This window comes from Mauremys mutica, chromosome 24 (genome assembly GCF_020497125.1).
Source record: "Mauremys mutica isolate MM-2020 ecotype Southern chromosome 24, ASM2049712v1, whole genome shotgun sequence".
Classification (NCBI taxonomy): domain Eukaryota; kingdom Metazoa; phylum Chordata; order Testudines; family Geoemydidae; genus Mauremys; species Mauremys mutica.
The window spans coordinates 6,159,747-6,185,851 of record NC_059095.1 but is presented as its reverse complement, the minus strand read 5'-3'; the positions used below and the strand labels follow the sequence as shown (position 1 = coordinate 6,185,851).

The window sequence follows — 26,105 nt, the reverse complement described above, 5'->3', positions numbered from 1 at the left end:
ACAGAGCCGGGAGAAGATCCGGGAATGAGACAGAAGGAAGAGCCAGGCTGAGCCAGAGAAAGCGAAGGGCGAAGCCGAAGAGAGGGAAGGAAGAAGCCGAAGGCAGGAGGAGCAGAGAGGGCCGAGGGAAAGGAAGGAGAGGAGGTGGAAGAGAGAGAAGGGAAGAGCCGAAGGAAGGAGGACGGGATGGAGGCAGGGGAGGAAGAAGCCTAGAGGAGAGGGCAGGGAGCCGGCCTCATGGAAGCGGGGCCAGGGCGAGCCCACCCCTCTGGGAAGGAGGAGCGGAGGGCAGGACAGAGGGTCTGTGTGCCCGGCTGTGGGGAAGGCTCCCAGGGTAAGTGACGCTGATGATGACCATGGAGGGATTGCGTGGCTGGGAATTGGGTTCCCTGTGGCACAGAGGAGGTCGAGTTCTGGCCTCGGGTCCCCCACGCCACTGGGAGGAAACACCTCCACCTTTGGGCAGCTACAGGGAGAGCGTACAGGGGCCGGGTCTGATCCCACCCCCGCCCCACAGCAAGGGGGGTCACAGGGCAGGTGCACCCCAGAGCCAGCTTCCCCCTGCCGTTGAGACCCAGCCCCGCTGGGGGGGAGAGGGCAGCTCCGTCTCCCAGACTCCTAGAGCGTCACCAAGGGGCCAGGCAGAGCCAGGTGTATGTGACCGCGGCCCCCGGCTGGTAAAGATTTCCAGTGACGGCCGAGCTGAGCTGGGATTCAGCCAGCAGCTTCTTCCCAAACCGGTTCGAAAAGAGCCACGAATCCATCTTCTTCCAGCGCCAGACAGCTCGGGCGGCGGCTCAGGGGACGGTTCTGGCTGGATCTTCTAGCTGCAGAGTTTTGCTCCTCTCCGCTTAGCCCGATCCCCCCGGTCCTGCCTTGTGGAGAGGGACGAGGGTCTAGTGGTTAAGGCGAAAGAGAGGAGACTGCAGGCTGAGAGGGGAGCGGATTGCTCCCTGGCAATACAGGGGCTCTCTCACGCTCTCGTCCACGCCGCTCTCTGTTGGGCCCGTCGGCACCCCGGTTTCCGTGGGGCGCGGCTGCTAAGTGCAGGCTCCGGTGCCGTTCTCTCTAGGCGCCAGGCCGGCGTGCGCCAGCTGCGGGGGGAAGATCAGAGGCCCCTTCCTGCTCCGCGTGGCGCCCGACACAGAGTGGCACATGGGCTGTCTCCGCTGTAGCTGCTGCCGGCTCAGCCTGGCGCACAGCCCCACCTGCTTCCTGCGCGACGGCAGGGTTTACTGCCGAGCCGACTATCTCAGGTAAGGCCCCGCCTCGCGGGGGGACTGACCCCGGGGCCTCCTGCTCCAGCCGGCTCATTTTACCCTCTCTGTGGAGCGGCCAGGAGGGGGCGACAAAGCCCCACGTCGTCCCATGATGGGTAGCGGCTGGCTGAGCTGCCCCAGGGCCGTGTCTCCCCTGGGGCCGTCCCCAGGGGGCGAGAGAGCTCAGCGCTCGTGGTGGCAGCTGCCGCCCACGGTGCCCCCTGTTGGTGGCTCCCACGCTGCAGCACGGCGCTATCATGGCAGCTGGGTGTCCCACATTGATTAGGCGGCTGAGAACCGGCAAACTCGCTGCGCCTGGGCCAGCACGTTCCCACGCTGGTTTGAAACAGGACAAAAAACCCACCTTGCGCAGATGCTGCAGGATGGCCAGAGGCTGGGTGACCAATGGCCTGGGGCTCCCCTCGAAGCCAGCCTGGGGGCGGCCTGGGGGATGTGGGCAGAACCTGGAAAGGGCTGGTGTAAATCGCCCTGGCTCTAGGGACGTCATGGGAACAAGGCCCATTTTACACCAGCTAAGCAGCTGGTCCCTTGTCCCGGTGGAGTTGCTGCAATGGGCTCCCTCGCCACCCCCAGGCCCATCCGTGCCAGGCTTGCGGTGGTGAGCTCCCTTCCCCTGTGCACCCCATGCCCCTCTGTCTCTGCCCTCCTCTCCCCTGCAGGCTCTTCTCCACGAGATGCGCCCGCTGCCGGGAGACCTTGCTGCCCTCTGACCTGGTGTTACGGGCCCGCGGGGCTGTCTACCACCAGGCCTGCTTCCGCTGCTCCCTCTGCCAACGCCGGCTGCTGCCCGGTGAGCAGTTCGCTCTGCGGCCGGACGGGTTGCACTGCCCCATGCACCAGTGGCCTGGGCAGGAAGGGGCAGGGCCAGAGGTGCCGGTATCAGCCTGGACCAAGTGGCACCGGTCAGGTAAGCTCTGGGCCGGGTCGCTTGCACAGAAGGGGGATCCCCATGGGAAGCACTAGAAGAGGTCTTGGTACAACCCCATGCTGAGCTAGCCAGGCACAGCCAGGCAAACCCGGTTAAGAGCAAGGCAGTGGGTTTGCCTCACTGTCCATACTCCTGGGGGGCACGCTGCGGGGGGGGACCATGCAGCCGGGAGGGTATTTCACACAGGAGCTGGCCAGCAGCTTCCCATCTCTGCTCTCCGGATTTGAACTAGCCCCCTAGAGGGGACCACTTCCCTAGCCCGCTCCCAGTCCCCGAGCCCATGCTGAATTCCAGTGCACCAACGCTCCCCACTGCCTGGGGTTAGCCGGAGCCCATCCTGCTGGGGTCTAAAAATCCTGCCTCTTTCCCTGCCCCCAGCGACGGGCTCCAGCATCCCCGTGGCCCAGGGCGGCTCAGGGAAGCTGACCCGCGTCCGCACCGTCCTGAACGAGCGGCAGCTCCAGGCCCTGAGCTCCTGCTATGCGGCCAACCCTCGCCCCGACGCCGGGCTGAAGGAGCAGCTGGTGGAGCTGACCGGCCTCAGCCCCCGCGTCATCCGGGTCTGGTTCCAGAACAAGCGCTGCAAGGACAAGAAGCGGAACCTTGTGAGCCAGCTGCAGCCGCCGCCCCTGGTAAGAGGGACGTGCCGTTTGTGTGACTGTCCAACCCAGGCCAGGGAGACCAGAGACCAGAGTCTGTCTGTGTCCAGGAGCCTTGATAGAAAATCCCCTTTATACACGCTGCAGGAGAAGCACAGCACCATCCCCATCAGGAATGCAGCAGCATCTGGTTCACTATTGAGTGTGCAACTGTCACTACTTACACTGGTGAAATGAGCCTTGCAGGATGGGTTCTCCATTCAAGGTCCCTTTGTGGGGTCACAGCCAGGCGTGGCGGGGTTTGGAGTGGAAATCCTGTAAGAGAAGGTGTAAATCGGGGGGGGGACCCCAGGGAATCTGAGGTTTGCAAACCTCCCAGGCTATTGTGTGGGTTCCAGGTTGTGAAACTTTTTACCTGGGATTTATGCCCAGGGAAGGAGGATTCAAAGGAAAATTCCTGCAACGTTTGAGCTGTGCTCCGTGTGGTAACCCTCCACCTGTATATAGTGCTTTTTATCCCTAGAGCTCAGAGCACTTCTCACAGGTGGGAGACCCCATTTTACAGGGGAAACTGAGGCACAGAGCAGGGTAGGGAACTTGCCCAAGGCCTAGTGGCACACCCAGGACTAGAACCCAGGAGCCTTGGCTTCCAGGCCAGTTCTCCCGCCCACAGGCTATTCTGCTGCCCAGCCCAGCCCTGTCCAGCCCAGCCCAATCGGAACTGCTGCTCGTATTAAAACCCCGTCCAAGCTTGAATCGATTTGTCCCCCGTGCGGTGCCCCAGCGGCGATCTGGAGGGGAGCTTGGTCTCACACCACCCTCGGCCGGTGACAGCCAAGCGCTGAGGCGCTTTTGTGGCAACGTGCCCGCTGGGCACCGGGCTAAGCCCCGCCGACTCGTTTCATGGATGGTCATGTCACCTGGCCTTCCTCTCTCTGGTCTCGCCGCAGAGCCTGCAGGGTGCCGTGGGGACCTGGATGGTGGCCGCCAGCCCGCAGCCCCAGGACGAGGCGTATGCATGGAGCCCGGTGGAGGTTCAGAGGGGCAGGCCCTCCTGGCAGCTGGTGAGCAGCACCGAGGAGGCAGGTTTCTCCCAGCTGCTGCGGCTGACGGACCCGGAGCAGCTCGGCTGGGTGGGCTCCGTTCTCCGCTAGATTCCTGAGCCGAAGTCCAGCGGAGTCAATGGAAGGGGGGGATCCACTCCAGTGACTTCCGTGAGCTTTGGGTCAGGCCCCACCTATACCGTGTGACTTGAGGGGTAATTCACACACACCCCCACCCCCCGGCCCGCCACATCCACTGGTCACGGTGAGTTATAGAGACACACGCCCCCTCCCCCACTGGGTCCAACTCCACGGATTGCACCTGAACTTGCTCCTCGAGGATGCTGGCCTCCCTTCCCGGCCACTGCCTGCAGCTTCCCCAGCGTGCTGCCTCCCCATCCCCCCCTCTGCTCCCTCCCCCTCTTTGCAGAGGGGAGGCCAGACCCCCCCAGCAGAGCCCACCGGAGGCAGTGAAACTTCGCTGCAGTCCAGGGAGATCCTGCCCATTTACCCCAGCTGAGGATCCGGCCGGAACGGGAATGTTTAGCTCTGGGTCCAGCCCGGGGTCTGGAGCAGGGGACCATCTCACAGCACTTCCTCCTGGCCTGGCCTGACCCAGCAGGCTCCTACCTGCTCAGGTTCTTTGCACTCACTGACTCTGGGCACGTCGACGGGGCAAGCGCAAACCCGCCGCCGCGAGTCACGCTCCCGGGGCCTGGACTCCGACGCCCGCCCCGTCCCCAGGCTTTGCGGCTGCAGGCCCAGTCCCAACAGCGGCACCGGTGTTTTTAGTGCCAGAGCACAAGCCGCAGCCCTGGGCTCCGAGCTCGCTGCCATGGGGCTCGGCTTGCTGCCCAGACGTCCCTCTGAGACCACGACCCTGCAGTGAGAGTCCCATGTGGGAGACCTGGTTTAGTTAATTTCCCAGCGCCAGACCCTTTGTCCCCACAGCCTCAGCCCTTCAGCTCAGTCCTCCGGCCCTTCCTCCCAGCCTCCTTCCCTGGATAACTTGGGGTGCTCCCTGGCCAGTAGAGAGCAGCAACTCCCAGGGCTGGATCCCTTCTCCAGCATCTCTTCATCTCTCCCCCATGTCTCAGCCTCTGCCCTATTTATCTGAGGCCTGCTGGGGTCACATGACCCCTTTTCCTCACCTGGGCAGACCAGTTATCTGTGTCTCAGGTGTTTCTCCTTAAAGGGCCAGCTCCCTTGTCACCCTGCCCCTCTGCTCCACCAGAGCAATGAACCTCTCTGGCTGTTTTACGTGCATCTCAAGAGGGGGGTAGGATGAAGGACCCTGTACGAAACCCAGCCGGACCGTCCTGTGCTCAGGCTTTGGGAGACTTTGGGCAAATCACAGCCATGTGGGAGATTCGGGGTGGGGGGGGGCAGTTTGCAGGGTCAATGCACATATTTGGGGCCGATGGGGATGTGGTTGTCTGGGGGGTTGCAGGGATTTGGGGGGTGGGAGGTGAGGTAAGGAGGGGAAATTGCAAACCAATTACCCCTCAAAGAAATCTTAAAGCCAGGCCTGATCACACGGCCTACCCAACACCCTGCAGCGTGACCGGCCAGCCTGGTTAGCTTATGTGACAGGAGTGCTCTGCCTCTGGCTAGGTGTAAACAGAACAGGTGACCTGGGCGGCGCTCAGGAACATGCACCGTTGTTCTGGGGTTGGAAGCACCAATAAAACATCTTGTGTCCTGCAAATGGGCTCCCTCCGTGTCGCTCATTACGTCAGCCATTGCCAGTGAATGCACCCCCTCCAGCTCCCCCTGCTCCAGGGCCCTGTTAGTGACACGGACAGTAATAACCTCCTCCTCCAGCTCGTAATCCTCTGGCAATCCTCTCAACGCCAGACTCACGAGAAAGATAATCCTCCCAAGCCCGGGCTCCCTCTTGCCAGCGCAGGTGTTAATGGAGCCGGAGGCCAAGCGTAATCCCGCCAAGCATCCGCTAGGTGTCAACCCACTCAGTCGGATGGCAAATGTAGCCGTGCTGTGGATTTGGGGCCAGGGCAGTTTACTTGGAAAGCAACGGAAGCATAGCCTGGCTTGGAAGAGCGGCAGGAGGGTCCCGCAGGGTCTGCAGCATAGACTCGGAGTAGTCAGAGCGCAGACATCGCCGAGGGAGGGGGATAGGGAGGAGGAAAAAAGGCAGGCGCTCGGCTTTCCACCCCATTGGAAAAGCCTCTTTAGACGACCAGCTCTGTGGAGCAGGGACTGTCTTTGTGTTATGCGTACAACCCCTAGCACAATGCTCTTCTCTCCGGGTTCTTATACCGCACCCATCGCCGGACGATCGGAGCTCCTTATAGTCACGCATTAAGCACTTCTTTCATGTGTGGTCTGTTCTTTCTCTCATCCCCTAGCATAATGCAGCCCAGATCCTTGAGCGGGGCGGCGAGGCACTACAGAGATAATAATCAGTAATCATGGAGGGGGGCGTTCAAAGGAGCCTCAGAGAGCTGGATCTCAATGGGATTTGCTTGTCTAAGTCCTTTAAAACCAGCGGTTCTCATACTTTTGTACTGGTGACCCCTTTCCACATAGCAAGCCTCTGAGTGCAACCCCCCTTATCAATTAAAAATAATTTTATATATATATTAACACCATTATATATGCTGGATGCAAAGCGGGGTTTGGGGTGGAGGCTGATAGGTCGCGACCCCCAGTTTGAGAACCCCTGCTTAAGACCTTCTGGAAAGCCCAGCCCTATATTATTATTACAGTCCCTCCCACCCAGCACCACTGGTACCGTGGTGCAGCAGCTGCCCTCCTCCCCAGAGGCAGCTGCATTTCTGCAGCCCAGTGATGCCTACACGGACGTAGCGCTATGGAATAAGCCATTTGATTCTAGACACCCGTTATCACATCACCGAACTGGGTTCAGCTTTATGGGCCACTGAGTTCCCAGCTCAGGGGCCGGGTACCAAGAATCAGTAACTCGCTTCGGCATCTGTCATGTAGCCAACAACCTCTCTGCCAACCAGGGCCCATCTTTACAAGCGCAGCCTCGAAAAGGAAGAATCTATCTTGGCCACTAGGGGGCAGCACGACTCCAACAAAGACCCCCCCAAATAAGCTCTACTGGAAAGGAAACTTCTTTTCATGCAAAAAGATGAGGCCGTTAGTGCACCCAAGCTGCAATGGGCCTGTAATCTCCCCCCTCGCTGGGAATGTTGGGGGGAAGGGGTATGCCCAGGACGCAGGCTAATCTGGGCACTGGTCGATGGAGGAAGGCGTTAAAATGGAACGAGATTGGGGGGAGGGAAGTGTCATTAATCCTGGTGCCTGTCACTGCAGGTCTCTTATGGGGTAAGAAAATGTTGCATCGCTCTGTAGCGATGGGGTGCAGCCAGGGGGAGAGAATGCGTCCAGGGCCGGTGCAAGGATGTTTTGCGCCCTAGGCGAAACTTCCACCTTGTGTCCCCGCCCCCGAGCCCTGTGGTAGCTCTCCTCCCCCCCGCCCTGAGGCGCCCCCCCATGGCAGTTCCCCACTGCCCGGGGAGCCATGCAGCAGCTCCCCGCCCCAGCTCACCTCTGCTCTTCCCCCACAAGCACGCCGTCACCGCTCCACTTCTCCCGCCTCCCAGGCTTGCGGCGCCAATCAGCTGTTTGGCGCCGCAAGCCTGGGAGGGAGAGAAGCAGAGCGGGGCGGTGTGCTCAGGGGAGGAGATGGAGCAGAGGTGAGCTGGGGCGGGGAGTGGTTCCCCTGCGTGTCACGCCCCCCCCCCCTTACTTGCTGCAGGCGGCCCTCCCCACGCCCCCCTGCCCCAGGTCCCTCCACCTAAATGCCGACGACGACCGGGGCGGCCGAAGATCCGGATGCCGCGGTCGCCGCCGAAGAACCCGAAATGCCACCCCCCAAATGCTAGTGCCCTAGGCCAGGGCCGGCTTTAGGCCGATTCGCCCGATTCCTGGGAATCGGGCCCCGCGCCTAAGAGGGCCCCGCACTTTTGGCGCCTTTTTAATTTTTTTTTTTTACTTACTCCGGCTGCCGTCTGTCTGCTCCGGGGTCTTCCGTGGCCCCGCTCCCCTGACCAAAGCGCAGGCAGGAGCGCGGCTGCCCCACAGCCCCGCGGCCCCGGCTGGAGCTCCGGCCAGAGTGCGGCAAGCCCGGCGGCCCCGCTCTCACAGCTGGAGCTCCGGCCGGAGTGCGGCAAGCCCGGCGGCCCCGCTCTCACAGCTGGAGCTCCGGCCGGAGTGCGGCAAGCCCTACCCTGCAGCCCCGCTCTCCCAGTTGGCGCCCTGGGGTAGCAGGGGGTTCCGGGGACTATTTAAAAGGCCGGGGCTCCAGCTGCCTCAGCCACCCCGGTCCTTTAAATAGCCGCCGGAGCCCCGCTGCCCCCATGCATTCCTCAGGGCTCCCGTGGCTATTTAGAAGGTCCGGGGCGGGGTAGAAGCAGGGGAGCCTGGGGCCCTTTAAATAGCCCCCAGAGCCCTGGGATAGCGGGGGTCTTGGGGGCTATTTAAAGGGCCAGGGCTTCAGCTGCCTCTGCTGCATCCCTTGCCTTGCCCTGCCCTCCCTGCCTGCAGCCAGCTCTGCACCCCGTGCCCACAGCCAGCCCCTGCCAAACCCCCTGCCCTGTCTCCAGCCAACCTCTGCCACACACCCCTGTGGCCCTGCCCAAAGCCAGCCAGCCCTACACACACCCCTGCCCGCACCCAGCCCTGCACCCCCTGCTCTATCTCCAGCCAACCCCTGCTACACCCCCCTGCCTGAAGCCAGCCAGCCCACCCCACACCCCCCTGTCTCCAGCCCACCCCACACCCACCTGTCTCCAGCCAGCCCCGCACCCCTTGTCTTGCCTGCAGCCAGACCCTACCTCCAGCCAGCCCCATGTCCACTGCTGCCCTGCAGTTCCCAGGGCAGTAACCCTGCACACCTGCTTCAATGAGAGGGGGCAGGGAGCAGCTGGGACCCACACATTTGCACACCCCCAGGGATTGGCGGTGACCCACACATGTGAAACGGCGTTCATTAATAACCAATCAACAGCATATATGAATCAATGTACATAATATATAATTTTATTATTTATATAGTTATGGAAAGTAAATAATACAAGGAAGAAATGAAAGGCTTTTTTTTTTTACACTTTTTTTTTTTTAGTCATCCCTGCCAGGGCCCCGCCAAAAATGTTCGAATTGGGCCCCGCACTTCCTAAAGCCAGCCCTGCCCTAGGCAACCACCTAGGTCGCCTAATGGGTTTCACCGGCCCTGACTGTGTCCTGTCATCGATCTATCCATCCCTCCATCCACCCCACACCCGTCCTGGTGTTAGCTAAGAGCTGAGAGACGAGAGGAGAAATCTACGTGAAAAGAATTCAGTTCCCAAGCAGCAGGCCCATAGCCTGCCAAGCCGTGTGTGTGTGTGTGTGTGTGTGTGTGTGTGTGTGTGTGTGTGTGTGTGTGTGTGTGTGTGTGTGAGAGAGAGAGAGAGAGAGAGAGAGCAGGCCCATAGCCTGCCAAGCCGTGTGTGTGTGTGTGTGTGTGTGTGTGTGTGTGTGTGTGTGTGTGTGTGTGTGAGAGAGAGAGAGAGAGAGAGAGAGAGAGAGAGAGAGCAGGCCCATAGCCTGCCAAGCCGTGTGTGTGTGTGTGTGTGTGTGTGTGTGTGTGTGTGTGTGTGTGTGTTGATGTGCAATTGCACGGGCGCTCCTTGCCCTGTGGCAGTGCCCTGCATCTCTCCTCTGCTGCTGCTGCTTCCCCCACCAGCAGGAAGGATGGGGGCCCCAGAAACATCCCAGCCAAGCACCTGCTCCTCCTTGTCCAGGCTCCCCTGCCTGGCAAGTCCTCAGGACCCCAGCTGAAGGGGCAGGGGAGCGTCTCCAAGCTCAGGGGAAGGGGAGGGCGGGGAGTCCTCTCTCCAGGCGCCCCCAGGATTTCCTCTCCAGGAGCAGGCTGTGATTAGCAGGTTGCTGAAACTTTCCTGCTGCACCAGAGCAGCGTGTTAAAGAGCCCGGGGCCCTGGGAGGTGTATGGCTCAGCGTCCGCCCTGGAATAACAAGGAGGAGATGCAGAGATCACAGCGCCAGCAAGGCTAAAGGAAACCAATTCACATGCTTCCCCCCCAGCAGGCATGACTGCAAACTGCTAACCCCTCCAGGGCAGCCCAGTCTTCAGGGGGACTCAGTCATCCAGGCTGTAGAATGGGGCTAATAAGTCTCACCTATTTAGGCTATGAGCTCCTAGAAGCAGGGGCTCTCCCACAACGTAGGCGCTGATCTCAGCCAGGGCCTCTCGGTGCCACTGTAACACAAGAAAAAACTCAGGTGGAGGCCGATTCTGGGAGCTCTGGTGCCACGGCTCAGCCCGCTAGCCAGCTGGCCTAGTGGTCAGGCAGTGGCGTCACAGGTCTTTCCAGTCTGCCTGTCCTGGAGGGGGCCCTGGCAGGCTGTATATAGCAGGCCTCCGTCTCTCCTTTGTGTCCCCTCTTTGGGGGAGTGAGAGCAGGGGAGACAGCCCCTGGCTTCCCACTCCATCGGTCCCGACTCAGGGGTGTCGCAGTGGTCGGACCACTCATTGGTCCACCCCAAATTACGCTCCCTGCTGGGTCACGGCCTGCCGGGATCTGGCTGGGGTGTGGCCACCGTCTCAGTATCTGCTCTGGGGCCTCTGGGGGGTTCTCGGCTCCAAAGAGAAGGGAAACCTGGATCCCTGCTCCTGGAGCGGCCTGGGCAAGGTGCAGTCACTCCGCCCCCGGCTCCCGTGCACCCTCTCCCTGGGCCAGAAGTGCCCTTTTAAACTGTCCTCTGCCCACACCGTGCCCTGCAGCTGCTGAGGGGCAGGGCCCTGCCCTGGGTCCGGACCCCCCTTCACCCAGGGGCATGGGGAAATGGCCTTGGGGTTCACAGGCAGCAGGGCTGGAAGGAGGGGAATCAAGGACCAAGGCGACGCACCCACCATTCCCTGGCAGGAGAGGAGAATGCTCCTCCGATTCCAAGCTGTGGAAAAATCCCTTGCGGGTCCCAGGGGAGCCAGCGCTGGAGTCCGGGCTCCAGCCCAGCGTGGATAATATATCACGTGAGCTGGCCCGGCAGCCGGGCGTGCCGGGCGGGAGGGCTGTTAATGCGCGTAACCCAGGCCTCCAACCTGGCCGCTTCACTGGAACGTGGCCAGATGGAGCTCGGCATGTGTGGGGGCGGCGCCAGGTGCTGCCGGCAACTGCTGCCCCGGGAGTCTTGCTCCCGGGTGGGTCACTGGGCGATGGGACAGAACGAGCGAGAGCCTGGTTCTGAGCTCGCTAAGCTCAGGGTGGGCCCATTGACTTCAGTAGTTGCACCAGTGAGGGAAGAATCAGGCCCTCAGGATCTGGCCCAAGAGCAAAAGCACCAGACACGTGGTGGGCAGGGCCAGGTTTAACTGCGGCCACACGTAGAATCACAGAATCTCAGGGTTGGAAGGGACCTCAGGAGGTATCTAGTCCAACCCCCTGCTCAAAGCAGGATCAACCCCCACTAAATCATCCCACGTCTCTTCCCTGCCATGCTACGGACGGACGTAGCCCTGAACTGAAACGGGGCACCCGGATCTGCCTGGCTGTGTGTGCGCACAAACGGGGGTGCGGGAGTTTTTCGACACCAGTATACGGGGGGGGGGGGGGGCTGATTCTTGATCTACTGTAAAACATACAGCCGCCCATGTGCATAGACAAGCACACACGTACATGGCTCCTGCAGGGACCGAACGCACACGCAGTGCTTGCCGAGCTAGGCAGAGGTCTGGGCATTTGCTGTATGAATACACACACAAGCACACACCCATTGAAACAGGATGAATACAAACTGCAGAGAGAGCAGTGCAAGCAAGCACACCCCCCCCAGGATACGGGGTGTGTGTGAGTTCTGGAGGGGTTGTCTTTGCATTTCCAATATTTAGGTTTCTGGTTTTTTCATAGGTGTTTTCTGGTCAAGTCCTTTATGGAGAAGTTGGGGGCAGGGGAGGAATCAAAAAGGCTTGGGGCGTCTCAGGGTATTTTGGTTCCCGGCCGGTGGCGGAAAGGGCCCCGGAAAATGCCACGCTTTCTGGGTATGTTTGTGGAGCCCTAAGGCAGCCGCATGGTGCAAGCTGCCATGCATGGCACTCCAAAGGCAGGCACTTCCCAGCGCAACCTGCACCCGTGCATGGACACACACGCAGACACACTTCAGCGTGTTTGTACAGGGTGCTCGCGCCCAGCCCCTTGCTCCGGGTGTGCGTGTGCACCTCTGTGTAGTGCGGCCTCGGAGTATTTTTGTGGGGCTCTGTGAAGTGTGTATTTGCAGGTGGCTCTGTGCGTGTGTATCTGCGCACATGTCTGGGTGTGCTACTCTGCTGTGGTGGGTCGTGTGTGTTTGTGTGTGTGCGCACCCCTGCAGCGCTCCACACACGTGCACACACACAGAGGTCTGCGTGCATTTCTGCAGGTGCGTGTGTGTGTTTGTGGCTCTCTCTGCGTGTCGCGGCGTGCACAATATAGATCTGCGTGTGTATGGCTGGGCTTGTGTGGCTGTGTATTAGCATGTGTCGTGTGTGTCTGGATGGGGCCTTTGTGTGTTTATGTGTGTCTTGGGGAGTCCATGTGTGCCTGTATCTGTATGTCTCGGAGTATGTCTGTGTGTCAATGTGTATGTCTGGGTGTACGTGTCTTGGTGTGTACACTGTCTGTATGTCTCACTGTGTGCATCTGCGTGTCTGTACATTTTGTGTCTCTGTGTGTTTGCGTGTGTGCGTGTTGGCACGTACATTGCATGTGTCTGGGTGTCTCAGTGTGTACATCTGCATCTGTATGTCTAGGCGTGTGCCGGTGTGTCATGGCGTGTACACTGTATGGCTACACGTGTCTCGGTGTGTACATCTGTGTCTGTATGTCTAGGCGACTGCCGGTGTGTCATGGCGTGTACCCTGAACACTGTACACTCGGTGTGTATGTCTGTGTCAGTATGTCTAGGCGACTGCCGGTGTGTCATGGCGTGTACACTGAACACTGTACACTCGGTGTGTATGTCTGTGTCTGTATGTCTAGGCGACTGCCGGTGTGTCTGCGCATGTCGTGGCGTGTACACTGTATGCACTGTGTGGCGTGTCTCGCTGTGTCCATCCGTGTGTCTGTTCCTATCCCACCTCCTCCCCGGCTCTTTGGGACGAGGTTCCTCCCTGCCCGGTGCCGAGGGAGGGCCGTGCTGGCAGGATCCTAATGAATTCAGCCCTGTCCTTTAGATCAAACAGCTGGATGAAAAGGTGTTTTTCAGCCCCCTCTTTATTCCGCCAGCCTCCCCCGCTCCCCCCACTGCGTGTCGCCCGTACAAACAGCTTGTTAGCAGCTGCATCTTCAAAGGTCCCTCGGAAAGGAGACTGCTGGGCATGGGGGGGTTGGGGGGAGCGCTGAGGCTGATCTGCCTTCTGTTCCCCGCTCCTGACAGGTCCCCACACCCCCAGCCTCAGCTAACAGCACCTGAACGCAGCCCCTCGGCTTCTTCAGTCAGTGTCAGGCCTGGTCCCCCACGTTTGGGGTCACTGCCCACCTGCTCCCATGCCCGCTCCGTGCCCCTCCTGCCATGGGCTGGCCCCCTCTTACGCTCTCCTCACCCCCCCACTCCCCCAGCCCTGAGATATCAGTGCTCCAGCCGGCCAGGGCCATGAGCGGAAGGGCTTTGGGTGGGGTGGGGAAGGGGCTGGGATTAGCAGGCTGCATGGCCCCCAGTCTCCCCGGGAGAGCCTGTGGGGTGACCCCCAGTCGCACAGGCTGGCAGCAAGGGAGACAGAGGGAACCACCAGGTCTGGCAGGGTCCAGCAGCCTCGATATCTTCCCTGCAGCCCAGCCCCGTCGCCGAGGGGCGGGATCGGGGAGGAGGGATCCGTTCTCTATGCCCCCCCCCTTGCTCCCAAAGCAAGAGAGCCTCCCCCTCCCATCTCCAGCTCCCAGCTCCACACGGCTCTGGGGATTGAAACCTAATTACAGCCCCCATGGCGGGAGCAGCCCAGCTGCCCATATCTCCGATCGTGATCTTAATGGCTTCTCTCTGGAGAGCGAAGGCCGGGGGCTGGCATCGCAGCCTGGGAGTTACGGCCAGAGGCCTGGCTGGGCCCAGGGGAGGCTGGGCCGCATGGGGAGCCATCGGCCCAGTGCACTCCCAGCGGGCCCGAGCCCCGGTGGGGTTCCCCACTGAGCACCCGAGGTTAGTGCTTATCTTCCCAGGAGCTCGAGACAAACACGCCCAGACTCAAAGACACCCCCAGCCAAAAACACCCTCGCACACACACATAGATACAGTCACACACATGCACAAACACCCTCCCACAGGTACAACCACACCTACACAAACACAGAGACAATCATCTACAAACACCCACCCACAGACACAATCACAACCACACCCACACAGTTACACCCACACAGACACCGCCACACATGCACACCTGTTAGGTAAAAAGCAAGTCCTACTCACCTCTCCAGCACACCCACACACGAGACACAAACCTCCACACCACACACCTGGACACCACACACCCAGAGACCAAGCACACACACACAAAAACATACCACATCAACACCAATACAGCCAGACACACTGCATCCATGGACAGAGACACCCCTAGATAAAGCCAGAGAGATACAAACACCCCCAACTGCCCCCAGAGACACCGAGCCAGACTCACTGCGTGCACACGTATGCACTGGCATGCACACACACACACACACACACAGAGCCAGGGACAGAGGTGCTAGTGCCTCTGATACTGCAAGACCCAATCCCTTTGTATGGTGAGGGCTAAGCAGCGGATGCCCAGGGAGCACAGAATCCTACATCATTAACATAACAGCTTCCCCGGCACCTGTCCCCCCGTCCACCAGCCTGTGCTGATCAGGGGACATGGCTCTCCCTTCCGCTCTATTTCCCTCCCGGATGAGCAACAGCTTCTCCCATTGAGTTGGCTCCTTAGTGAGTTAGTTCAGACCCGCCGCTGTCTCTTCTGCTGCCCCTAATTGAATCCAGAGGCCTCATCTGGTGTTAAAATAGAGGAGAATCAAACTGAGGTCCTGACCGCTGCGATCGTTATAGATCCAAAAGCACCGGCGCCAAATAAGGGAGGTGTTCATAACCCTGGCACCATCCCACTCGGTACCTACCAGGACTGAGGCCTAGAAACCCCTAACGTTGGGGTGGTCCGACTCTCTGCGGTGCCCCTCCAGGGCTGTGTTGTCTTGGCTCTTTTGATGTAAGCAGCAATGAATCGGCGCTGGCCTGGGGCAGGCCAAAGACCACGGAAAGCAGCACAAAGACTAGCCGACGTCAAGAGCGGGTTGTTACTGCTCGGTCGGAAACAATGTTTTGAACGCGTAAACCGTTGGGGAGAATTTTTCAGCCCGTTCGGATTTTTTCCCACGGTTTTTCGACGAAAAGCCCCGAACGGCTCCATCTTCCTAACCAGCCGGGCCCCCGTAATCCCAGCTGCTTTTGAAAAATGAAAGGTGTGGGGGATTTTGTTGTTGTTGGTTGAAAATTCAAAAAACGGCCATGAAAAAACGTAGGTGGCGGGACCTGTAAAATTCTCCCATTGCTTCTTGGCCAATACCTTTTCCAAGCAGCTCTGCTGACTTCCTGGGGCTTTGGGTCGGGACTTTGAGCACTGGGGTCCGTGGGTCAGCAGTGGCCCAATTCTCCTCTCCCGCACCCCTTGGCTTGATGGGAGCGACCCTTGACATTGACCAGAGTCAGCGAGTGGAGAATCTGCCCCTTTGGTTCCATTAACAGCCCACGGCCCCTCCGGCAGCCCCTGTCTCCATCCTTCTCTATTTTCTCTCCTCCTCTCATGCTGCCATGGCCCCTTCTGCCAGACAGCTGCACTGTTGACCTCTGGTCATTAGGATGCTGATTGCAGGGCACGGATTCTGTTGGCTTCATTTTTCACAGAGGAAAATAAATTAGGGAAGCCGGCTCCTCCCCAGGGTGAGGGAGCAGCAGAGAACGGCAAGTACAGGCCTTCCTAAACCCAGCCGCCCTGAGTCGATCCAGCCCCCCCGGCTCCCCCGCTGCTCATAAGCCATGCCCAGCTCCAGAGCTCTGCAGCTGGGTCGAGTCTCCCATGATGTGCCTGTGACAGTCCCTCTGTGCAGCCCTGGGTGGAAATGTTTAACACGGTTTTCGATCGAAGGCCAATCTATCACTGCACAGCGGAGAAGCCTGGGAGGAGGGTGCCCTGGGGAAGTGGGATCAACACAAGCAGCGGGAAACGGAGCTCTCTCCTCAGCTGCTGCCTGCCCCCACTTCTTTATGGCCAGGAGCCGATCTCACTGTAACAATTCCCTGGCTACTAAGGAACCTCACAGTCCCTTCTGTGCTGCAGCTTCAGGGGGGCTGCCAGTAGCATGGCAAGAGAGTCTCTGTGAGTGGTTAGCAGTACAGGGTCTATGACACATGGGTGAGCAGTCTGATTCCAATCAGCAGAGGACAGGGGTGCCACATGCACACTAGGCAACTTCTTAAAGGTAACACAATGATTAGGGGTATGGAGAGATTAAAAAGATTGGGTCTGTTCAGCTTGGAAAAGAGATGAGTGCGGGGGGATATGATAGAGGTCTGTCCAACCATGAATGGTGTGGAGAAAGTGAATAAGGATGTGTTCCTTGCCTTATCACAGAACACAAGAACCAGGGTTCACCCAATGAAATTAATAGGCGGCAGGTCTAAAACTAACAAAGGAAGCATTTCTTCACACAATGCACAGTCAACCTGCGGAACTCCTTGCCAGGGGATGCTGTAACAATAGATAGATAATGGAGTATGTACAGTGATAGGCAGTTTGGCTATAGTTAAGGTTGAGACTCACTTTAGAGAGAAAGATAGATAAACAGATCACACTTTGCACTTTAAAATGCTTCACCGACAGTAGCTAATGCATTACAGGTAGGGAAGTATCATTCGCACCATTTTATGGACGGGCACACGGAGAGAAGTGACTTGTCCAAGTTCACACAGCAAGCCCACACCAGAGCCAGGAAGAGAATCCCGGCATCCTGGCTTCTCATCCCCTGTTCTAACCACTAGATCCCCTTCAAACACTCCTCCAAAAACTATCACATGCATGTGTATGAAGAACTGCTAGCCCAAAGGGAAGAATCCATTTTAGACAGAGCAGGATCCAGGAACCACAATTGTTTTCACTGTAACAGGGGGTCAGATTCTAGGAGCCTGCAGAGAGATGCAGAGCTATTCTGCTAGGTCATCCTTATGCCTGGGGCTAGGCACATACACACAGCTGCAGGGCAAATCTGCTGACTCAGCCTGGCAGCCCAACCAGTGGGGCTCTATTAATTTCAACCCAGGAGTATTCAAGGGTTTAAGGCAGAGGAAAGTAGGGGCAGGGGAGCAGAGAAATCCTGCATTAAAAATGCCCTAGATTAGGAGAAGGCTTCAGCTGAGAGTTATGTATTGCTGTTATCTAGGCTAACAGCAGGTGGCAGAAAGCTTGGGTCAGGTCCTATGGGTGCTCACACACGTGCATGAGGGTAGGTTCAGCTCAGATCTTGCATGTGTATCTCTAGCTATAGAGGTGCTCAGCCTTTCTCAGCAGGAGGCGCTGTAGGGACCGGTGCAGGAGCTTTGGCCACAGGGGAACTCCAACCTATTCCAGTCCCAGCTTCTCCTAGTACAAACAAAGAAAAGGATCCCCGAAGATCCCGCTGGCCTGTGAAATGTAATTAATTCCCTCCCCCACACCTCTCCCTCCTCCGTGCAATTGCCACAACTTCTCCTATGCAGATAATAATCCGCAAAATATTCTCCATTTAATTGCAGGACGTAAAGATATCACAGGGTCATTAAAACGCCATGAATATGGAAATGAAATCCACAGGCACCCAGGCAGATAATGGAAGGCGAAAGGAGCAGCAGGTGAAATGAAAAGGTACAAAGGTCAGCCTGTCTTTGATGCACTATTAACCCTCCGCTCTGGGTGATCTCAAACAGGGCTCTGCAGTGACACCCCCTCCCTCCGTCAGTGAGGCCGGGGAGGTCTCATCCCATCTTGGCCTGTTGCTCAGTGACACTCAAAGCACATGCTCAGGCAACCTTCTGTTCATCGCTCTTCAGCCTGAGCCACAGAAGAGGCGCATCTGCTGGGAGGCTCCTGTTTTCCATTCCAGGTTCAGTCCTTGCCGATGACCAGCATGATGGAGATCAGATGTGATGGTTCTCACATTAGTATCCCTTAGGATCACAGCAACACTTCCCCATGGGGCTGTTGAAGCCAATGCAGTTGAGTTCCAGCCGAGTGGCTCAGTCTCCATCAAAGCCACCCCAAAGTTACCTGGTCCAGGGAATCACATGCGTGCACCGTGGATAATTGTGCACAGTCCCCTGTTCCGATGGGCTCCACCCTGCTTGTGCAGCGGCGTGTGCGAGCACGCTCTCCTGTGCGCATGCATCGTGCGGACACGGCTTGGGCACCCGGCCTCGGAAATGGAGCTGGAGCGTGAGGCTTTTCCCTAGCCTGGGCCACTCCCCAAAACCCACCTCCAAATCCTCTAGAATTTCTGCGGGGCTCTGGATTCCCGCTGGGCAGCTCGAGAGGGCTTCAATAGCCATGGGCTCCATTAGCCGAGGAGAGGGCTCCACTAGCCCATGGGCGACGACCCTTGTTAGTGGCCAGTTCAATAGCAGCGTCCGTCTCCATTGCGCGGTGGCTCTCGGCGCTAAATTGGGGCTGCAGCTTTGCTGTGGGGCTGCCTGTGAGTGGGGAGCTCATTAGGGAGCCGAGTGACACGGCACCGAGGCTCCCCCTGGTCCTTCCCTCCCCTCCTGCTGCCGCCTGACAGACCCAGCTCCTTCCTGCTGCTTGACACTGATGCGAGTCGCCGAGCGGGGAAAGGGGGGGAATGAATGGGGGGGATACGCTAATTGGAGCAGAGCCAGCCTGGAAGCCACTATGCAAATGAGGTGAGGCAGGAGAGGATCCAACCGGACCACTGCCAAAACCACCTGGTGTTCCAGGCCCTGGAGACCAGGTCCCAAGAAGGTCTGGAGCAGAGAGATCACACGGCAGCCGGGCCCAGGCCACTCTACAGCCACCATGTCTATGGTCGCACACCCCAGCTACAGGAGCCCACAGTCACCGGGTGGCCCTAAGCATCCCCAGTAGGGATTGCACCACCTGGCCTATCGGGCTTCTTGGCTTCCCTCAGTTCACCTCCCGGCTGCCCAAACCCCACAGAAAACCCAGCCTCCTCTCCACCCCCCTGTCCCACCCAACCTGGGCACTGGCTCCCCGCCTATCCTAGCCCCTCGCCCGGGCATGCGCCTCGGCCCTGCTCTTGTTCCCAGGCTCCCTACCCGCCTCAGCATCCTCTCCCTCTGCCACACCCTGCACCCCCCTCACTTGCTTTCATCTAGGCACCTTCATTCAGGGCACATCTCTGCTTTGGGGGGCTCAGCTGCCAGGCTGCGGAGAGTGGCATAAACCCCTAGATAAACAGACGGGTGTGCAGGGGATAGATAAGATAGGGGTGCGTGGGGATGGATGGATAGATGGATGTGTTCAGGGATGGACAGATAGATGGATGGGTGTGTATGGAGATGGATCAGGGGTGGGCAAACTTTCTGGCCCAAGGGCCACATTTGAGTATGGAAATTGTGTGGCGGGCCATGAATGCTCATGAAATTGGGGATTGGGGTGCGGGAGGGGGTGAAGGCTCTGGCGGGGGATGTGGGCTCTGGGGTGGGGCCAGAAATGAGGAGTTCAGGGTGCAGGAGGGGGCTCCTGGCTGGGGTAGGGGGGTAAGGGTGCAGGGTGCGGGGGTGCAGGGTGGGGCTGGGGATGAGGGGTTGAGGGTGCAGGAGAGTGCTCTGGGCTGGGATTGAGGGATTCAGAGGAAGGAAGGGGGATGGGGGTTGGGGCACAGAAGGGGGTCAGGGGTGCAGGCTCCGGGCGGTGCTTACCTCAAGCAGCTCCCAGAAGCAGCGGCATGTCCCCGCCCCGGCTCCTACGTGGAGGTGCAGCCAGGCAGCTCTGCATGCTGCCCTTTCCGCAGGCACCACCCCTGCAGCTCCCATTGGCTGCGGTTCCTGGCCAATCGGAGCTGCGGGGGCAGCGCTTGGGGTGGGGGCAGCATGCGGAGCCCCTTGGCTGCCCCTATGCTTAGGAGCCGGAGGGGGGACACGCCACTGCTTCTGGGAGCCATGCAGAGCGGGGCAAGCCCCCGACCCCGTTCCTCGGCTAGAGCGGGGCAAGCCCTGAATCCCACTCCCCGGCGGGAGCTCGAGGGCCGGATTAAAACATCTGGAGGGCCGGATGCGGCCCCTGGGCCATAGTTTGCCCACCCCAGGATAGATAGTTGTATATGGGGATGGATAGCTAGCTAGAGAAATGGGTGTCTCGGAGGACATACTTTCTCTCCTCTTTCTAATCTCCACTTAAATCCAGATCCATCCTAGACTCCTTGCTCCCCTCACTTCCCCAGCAACCCCCCTCACTCCCCCTCTCTTGCCTTGCATCCGGCCTACCTTGTCCATTCTCTGGGGCAGGGGACGTGCACGCTCCCCCCGCCTGGCAGCCCTCCCAGCACTGTGACCTGGGGAGCGGCTCGGCCTCTCCCTGGAGCCTCATTAGGGTTTGGCTGAAGAGGGAAGGAATCTGAGAAGGGAGGCACGTTGGGGTGTCCTCATCTCCCTCAGGTTGGCTGGGAGCTACAGCCAGGGCTTCTGGACTGGAGCCGTTCACCTGCGGTTGCCTTACAGGGCTAGAGAGAGATGCCCCAAAGGGGGCTTGAACCTGTATCGGCAGGATCAAACGCTCTGTGGATTGATTAACCAGCCATGAGTAGACACGTGCTCGCCTCTGGGCTCTCCTCAACCTTTCCCATCAATCCCAATTGGGAGCAGCATCTCCCAGCGGCGCCGGGCTGTCCGTCAGCTCCTGCCCTCGTAGCTGAGAGCCCACCTGCACCGACAGCTCTGAAATGGAACTGGAGCCCCCCGGGGCCAACAGAGAGAGAGCGGGGAAAGCTAGCGTCCTTTCGTGTAGAAGCAGAGGGGAGGATGCGGCATCATATGAAATATCCCTTAGATTCTGCAAACTGGGCTCAGCCGGATCTGGGCTTTTCGGCTCAGCCCATCCCAGAAAAGGAGCCGGGGATGGAGCTCAGATCCGGCGTCCAGGCGTATTTAAGTCCGGGGTTTCATTTCGAGCCTGTCTCCAGCAGACATGGAGATTCCGGCGTCCAGCCCGCACCTTTCGGTCGAGCTAGGGCAGATCTTTCAGCAAAAATTCCCTTCTTCCTAAGCACCCTCCCTGCCCTTTGCAGAAACAGACCAGGGAAGCCAAGGGACAGCGGCAGGGCCTAACAATCACGTGCATCTCCCTGCCTGCCCAGGCTCTGCCTCTCTCTGTGCATCTGGCGAAACAGACAAGATCCCCTCCTCTGGGGCAGGGGGCTGGGGAAGGAGCCTTTGCCCTTTTCAAACCAATCTTTGGGTGCAAGCGCTCAAGGAAGATTAACCCCTGATGTGCCGGAAGGAAGCAAGGAGCAAAAAGAAATGAGGGAGGGAAAGCGCGAGGAAGACAAGGTTGCCTGCATGTTCCTTGGGGCAGGGATTGCGTGGTACAGAGCTCAGCATCCATGGTGCAGGAGCTAGTGAGAGAGAGGAGACATGGATGGACAGAAAGAAAAAGAGAAAGAAGAAATAGAGGGCAAGGGAGAGGGGAGGAAAGGAGGGAATCGGAGGGAGAAAGCGCAGAGGAGAAGAGCAGAGGGAGCTCTGCAGACACACAGACCGAAGGCTGCATCGGCTTTAAGGGCCCCGTGTGGCAGGAGCTGGTTAATCTTTTCCTCCGCAGCGCTGGGCTGTTTTCATTAAGCGCGTTTCTGAGTCTGGTGCGTTCAGAGCAGTTTGTGCTTTGATTTGGATTCTGTTCCCCGGGCGCCCTCCCCACTGTAGATGCGACAAAAGACCAGAACCGTCTGCTAGCGGCGTCTCGCTCCTTTCTTCTGCAAACCTCTCTGCTCCTCTCTTTTCCGTATAGGGTCCCCTGTTTGTAGCGGGTATTTCCACTCAAAGGCAAACAGTTCCCCCTGTTTGTGGGGATCCCCCATTCCATACACCCTAGGGGAGAAGACCTGCCCCCCACTGCGGGGGTGCGGGGGTGTCTCGCTACCCTGAGAAATGATGATGGAATGGTCCCTTGTGCATTAAACTCTCCAAAAAAAACCCTCCCCTCCCTTCCTTGGCTTTGGCAGAGCCCTGATACGTTTCAGAACAATGGAAGCTTTTTATCTCTGGGGAGAGAGATGGGGGGGGGAATATATTCGTTCAGCTGCAGAACGAAATGTCAGGATCATCTGCGACTTGAAACCAAGCGATGGGAACAAGAAAAGCCCTAGGACTCTCCTCTAATGAGGGGATTTGAATCTTCTGTTGTTTGCCTCCTCTCCTCTCCTCTCCTCTCCTCTCCTCCGGGGAGGGGTGGAGCTGGCTTTCCAGGGCAGGCGGGGTGTGGGCTACCACTGAATCCCCCCCACCTGCAGTAATCAGAACAAGGGGGGGGTGGTATCATGGGTACCAGTCGCTCTTGCACCTCTGAGCTCATCTCAAGGGTCTGCCAGGCAGAGGTGAGCGGCTGCCCAAGAAACTTTCCTCCTCCTGTTCCCATGGAAACAAGACACACACTTCTCCCCCCAAGTTCAGCCGTCTGGGGGCGGGCATCTGTCCTGCTGCATCCATCGCTCATCCCCTTGGAGCCAGGAGAGCTCGTGGCGAGGGGGGGGGCACGGAAAGGTGCCATGCATGGGATCCGCTCCCAGCCACAGCAAACGCGAGCGGGTCGGTCGGCTGGTCTCAGCCTGTGGCGCCCGCTCAGAAAGCCGTACGGGGCCTCCCTCTTTGCAAACTATTTGCAGCATTCATGATGCCTGGATCAATGCTATGCAGGAAGAGCCCCCCAGCCCCCCACCACCAACACACTGGGTGGAGCTGATGGAAATTAAAGGGCTTTGCAGCAGGGGGGTGTTGAGGGGCAGGGGAAAACCGCCATTCCATGGTATGGGGTGGATGGGTTTGCACCCAAGGGGATGGGCCTCCTGCCTGGAAAGGCGAAGCCACTAGTCACAAGGAGAGTAGCACCGGCTGTTGCTGGGGATGGGCCAATCGGGTCAGGAACAGGGGGGCTGGAACGGTCTTTATAGTGGGGGTGCTGAAAGCCCTTGAAGCAAACGGCGAGCGCTGCATGCAAGAGAGGCCGGGCATTCGGTTGCTATTATTACATCACGCCGGGGGGGCTCCCACGCCCCAGCAGCACCCTGCATTCCAGTGCCCCCCCTCAGGAACCCTTCCGCACAAACTCCGGCTGCCAACGCTCCGGTCCCCCTGCTACCTGGGCCTGGGGTGAACCTGTGGGACGAGGGCTCAGTCAAGCTGGGTTTTAGGCCTTGTGCACCAGGATCCCTGGCCGGGCTAACTCGGTTCCCAAGGGGAGTTTTACCTTTGGCTTCAGTGGGAGCAGCCTCAGCTCAAGACTGAGCGTTTGAGTCAATCGTGGGTGATGTGGGGCATTTGGTTGGTGTCATCCACATTCTCTCTGTGAACACCCTCTGCGCTGGGGCCTCTCCAGCCAGCCTCGAGCTGGTATAAGGTGTCCCCCCAGCTATGGCCTCAGACTACAGCACAGGGTCTGGCATCGGGGCAGGCTGGGCATGTGGCCAGAATGCACCGTGCCGCGGCTATTTCCTGCTTCCCAAGCCCCACAAGGGGCCATGGGAAACTGAACGTAAGTTGGAGCAGCCCTGAGGCTTAAAACCACCTTTGCACAAGCCCCGAGCCCAGGAATGGACTAAGTAAGAACAAGCTCGAGGCTGACTGTAAAGGAGCTTTGAGACCCACCCATGGAAGGCACCCGAGGAGTGCAACAGATCTGATGCACCGTGATCTTATTGCAGAAGTCTTTAAGCTGGATTGTCTCTAGCTCCCTTAATGACGGGCTTACAGGAACCCAGCGGAGTCTCCTCCTGGGTGCGTTCGGCGCTCACGTCCCGCAGGGCACACGCACTTGGCAAGGAGCGGGGTTGCGTCTGTTCCTCTCGACAGGCGGCCGTTTCGTTTGCCTGTTTCTCTTGATGAGCGGGGGGAGGTGAGGGGGCTGTTTAATGTCACTTAAAGCCAGAGTCAGTGTCTAGCGACAGACAAGCAGATCCTGAAAGCAGAAAGCGGTCTGCTGGCGTAGCAGCTGCTTTTAGGCAAAAGATCCCCACAGGGGGCAAAAAGCCTCTGGAATGGGTTAGTTACCATATTAACTGGTATGACGGCAGCGCCGGGAGCAGGACCCCCTCGGCTGGGCACCGAGCAGACAGAGCAAGAGACGATCCTTGCCCCAAGGATAAGCCAAACAACGGGACTGCCCCTCTCTGGAGCTGTACAGCACCTGGCAGGATGGGGATCGGGCCTGGGGCCTCCCGAGCTGCTGGCAGACCCATAATAGGGTCTGGCCCCCTTCCTTTGTTCTGCTCCGCTGCTGTAAACCAGAGTAGCGCCGTTGATTTCGATGCCTGTGTTGGCATCACTGGAGTGACTCCAGATTGATAACTGGGATCAGAATCAGGCCTGTATGTCCCAATGGGAAAAATCGAAGCCTGCCGTGAGAAATTGAGGGAAAGGGTGGGAGCTGTTAAGGTAATCGACACAGCAAAAAGACAAAAACCAACAAACAAACAAATAAACAACAACATGGCAGCAGTGAGCATCAGAAACCGGCTCTACAGACTTGGGGTTCATGCTACAGTGTTAAAAATAGCCGCGTAGCTATTCTGGCTAGGCTGGAACTCAGGCCCTGAAACCCACCCGCCTCCCCCAGGCTTCAGAGCCCAAGTCCCAGCCCCGAGCCAGAACATCGACATGACTATTTTTTACGGCTGTCACTAGCACGATCCAGAGTCTGTAGACCCAGCCTTTGAGACTTGCTGCCATGGGTTTTGGATGTTGGTTTTCTTTGGGGGCGGAGAGAGATGTTGTCATAGTAGCCAATTCGCTCCTTCTCCACCGGGGATCAAAAGCTGGAGTCAAGTCGGCTCAGTGCTGGTGAAATTCACCCGTGTGGCTAGCCCAGCACAAGGTCCGGGTACTGCTAAAGTGCGCCTTTTAGACCCAACGCCCCCCGGGTTCACACCCTCTGCACTATTGTCCTAACCTTTGTATAAAATATGCCCTGTGAGGAGTCGTGTGAAAACAAATCACTCGCTGGTCAATAACATCCTGACGCAAAGTACGTAGCGACATTATATGTAAAGTTACGAATTCCCCCGTATGACTTTACTTTTCAAAACTAGACAGCGGTGCCTAGGCAAAAGCTGTTGGGCAGGATCTATCCCAAAGGAAGGAATGTGGGTTTGCCTCAATTTACATAGAAGTAGTAAACAGAACCATCAAGACAGCAGGGGGAGGAGATGGCAGGAAACAGAACAATTTGCATTTCAGCAAACACAAGTGGGGGAAGAAAGAGCTTGGAGCATCCTTCATCACCAGACTCCATGTCGCCTTCCTCACAGCTTGAAGGAGCTTTCCTCAAGAAAGATGTCAAAGATTCAAGGGAATATAAAAGACATGGCAGGGAACCACAAGTTAGCTCTGTTGCCTATAAAGACAAAGAAACCAGCACCTTTGGGCCCAGGGCTGGATTTAGGGGCAGGCGACGACCCACCTGGGGTGCCAAGTTCGGGGGGCACCGGCTCGGCGTGCTGCTTTTGTTGTTAGCGACAAAAGGGAAAATAAACTGTTTGAAGTAAAGCCTTCCAGGGATTCCGGAGGCGGGTTCATTTTTCACTGACCTCCGAGAATGTTCTGGACCTTTGTAGAATCTCGGGGAACCTTCTAGACTTTCTGCGAACTACATTTTCCTTGAGCGTCCTAGAATGGTGTCAGCCATGCCCGCGCGGGTAGATCAGGGGTGGGGTGTCGCCAGTCAGTGACACAAAGAACGAACTGCAGTTCAGTGAGACCCCAGCTGTGATATTGTGAACGGGGACGAATCATGCATGCGAATCGTGCAGCAAAGTGGTGAAATGGGCTACAAATGCAATAAAAACTCAGGTATTCAAAGGTTTAACAAGTCGAGAGGAGCGCCGAAGACTCGCCTCCCCTGGGGCACAATCTGGGGCTGGCCCTACTGGGGCCTCTAGGAGAGAGCCTGACGGAGGTGGGTGGGTGGGAAAAGCCATCTTGAACAAAGCCTTGCTAGATTACATTTTCGATGCATTTTCACATTCATTTGCTTGTGCCCATTTCTAATTTC

The 26,105-nt window shown here is 58.3% G+C and overlaps 1 protein-coding gene across 1 annotated transcript; it reads left to right on the top strand.

Moving 5' to 3' along the window:
* Positions 1-237: 237 nt before the first annotated feature.
* Positions 238-4,370, top strand: LOC123356080 (insulin gene enhancer protein ISL-2-like). The gene is made up of 6 exons (XM_044999052.1): positions 238-334; positions 1,073-1,256; positions 1,940-2,187; positions 2,587-2,840; positions 3,758-3,940; positions 4,281-4,370. The coding sequence occupies exons 1-6, from the start codon at positions 238-240 to the stop codon at positions 4,368-4,370; spliced, it is 1,056 nt and encodes a 351-aa protein (XP_044854987.1).
* Positions 4,371-26,105: the final 21,735 nt, after the last annotated feature.

Bases quoted from the DNA above. Each gene is read 5' to 3' on its own strand.
- LOC123356080 (XM_044999052.1), top strand. From the start codon at position 238: ATGGAAGCGGGGCCAGGGCGAGCCCACCCCTCTGGGAAGGAGGAGCGG. The intron at 335-1,072 runs GTAAGTGACGCT...CGTTCTCTCTAG, and splicing joins CTGTGGGGAAGGCTCCCAGG to GCGCCAGGCCGGCGTGCGCC. The intron at 2,841-3,757 runs GTAAGAGGGACG...GTCTCGCCGCAG, and splicing joins AGCTGCAGCCGCCGCCCCTG to AGCCTGCAGGGTGCCGTGGG.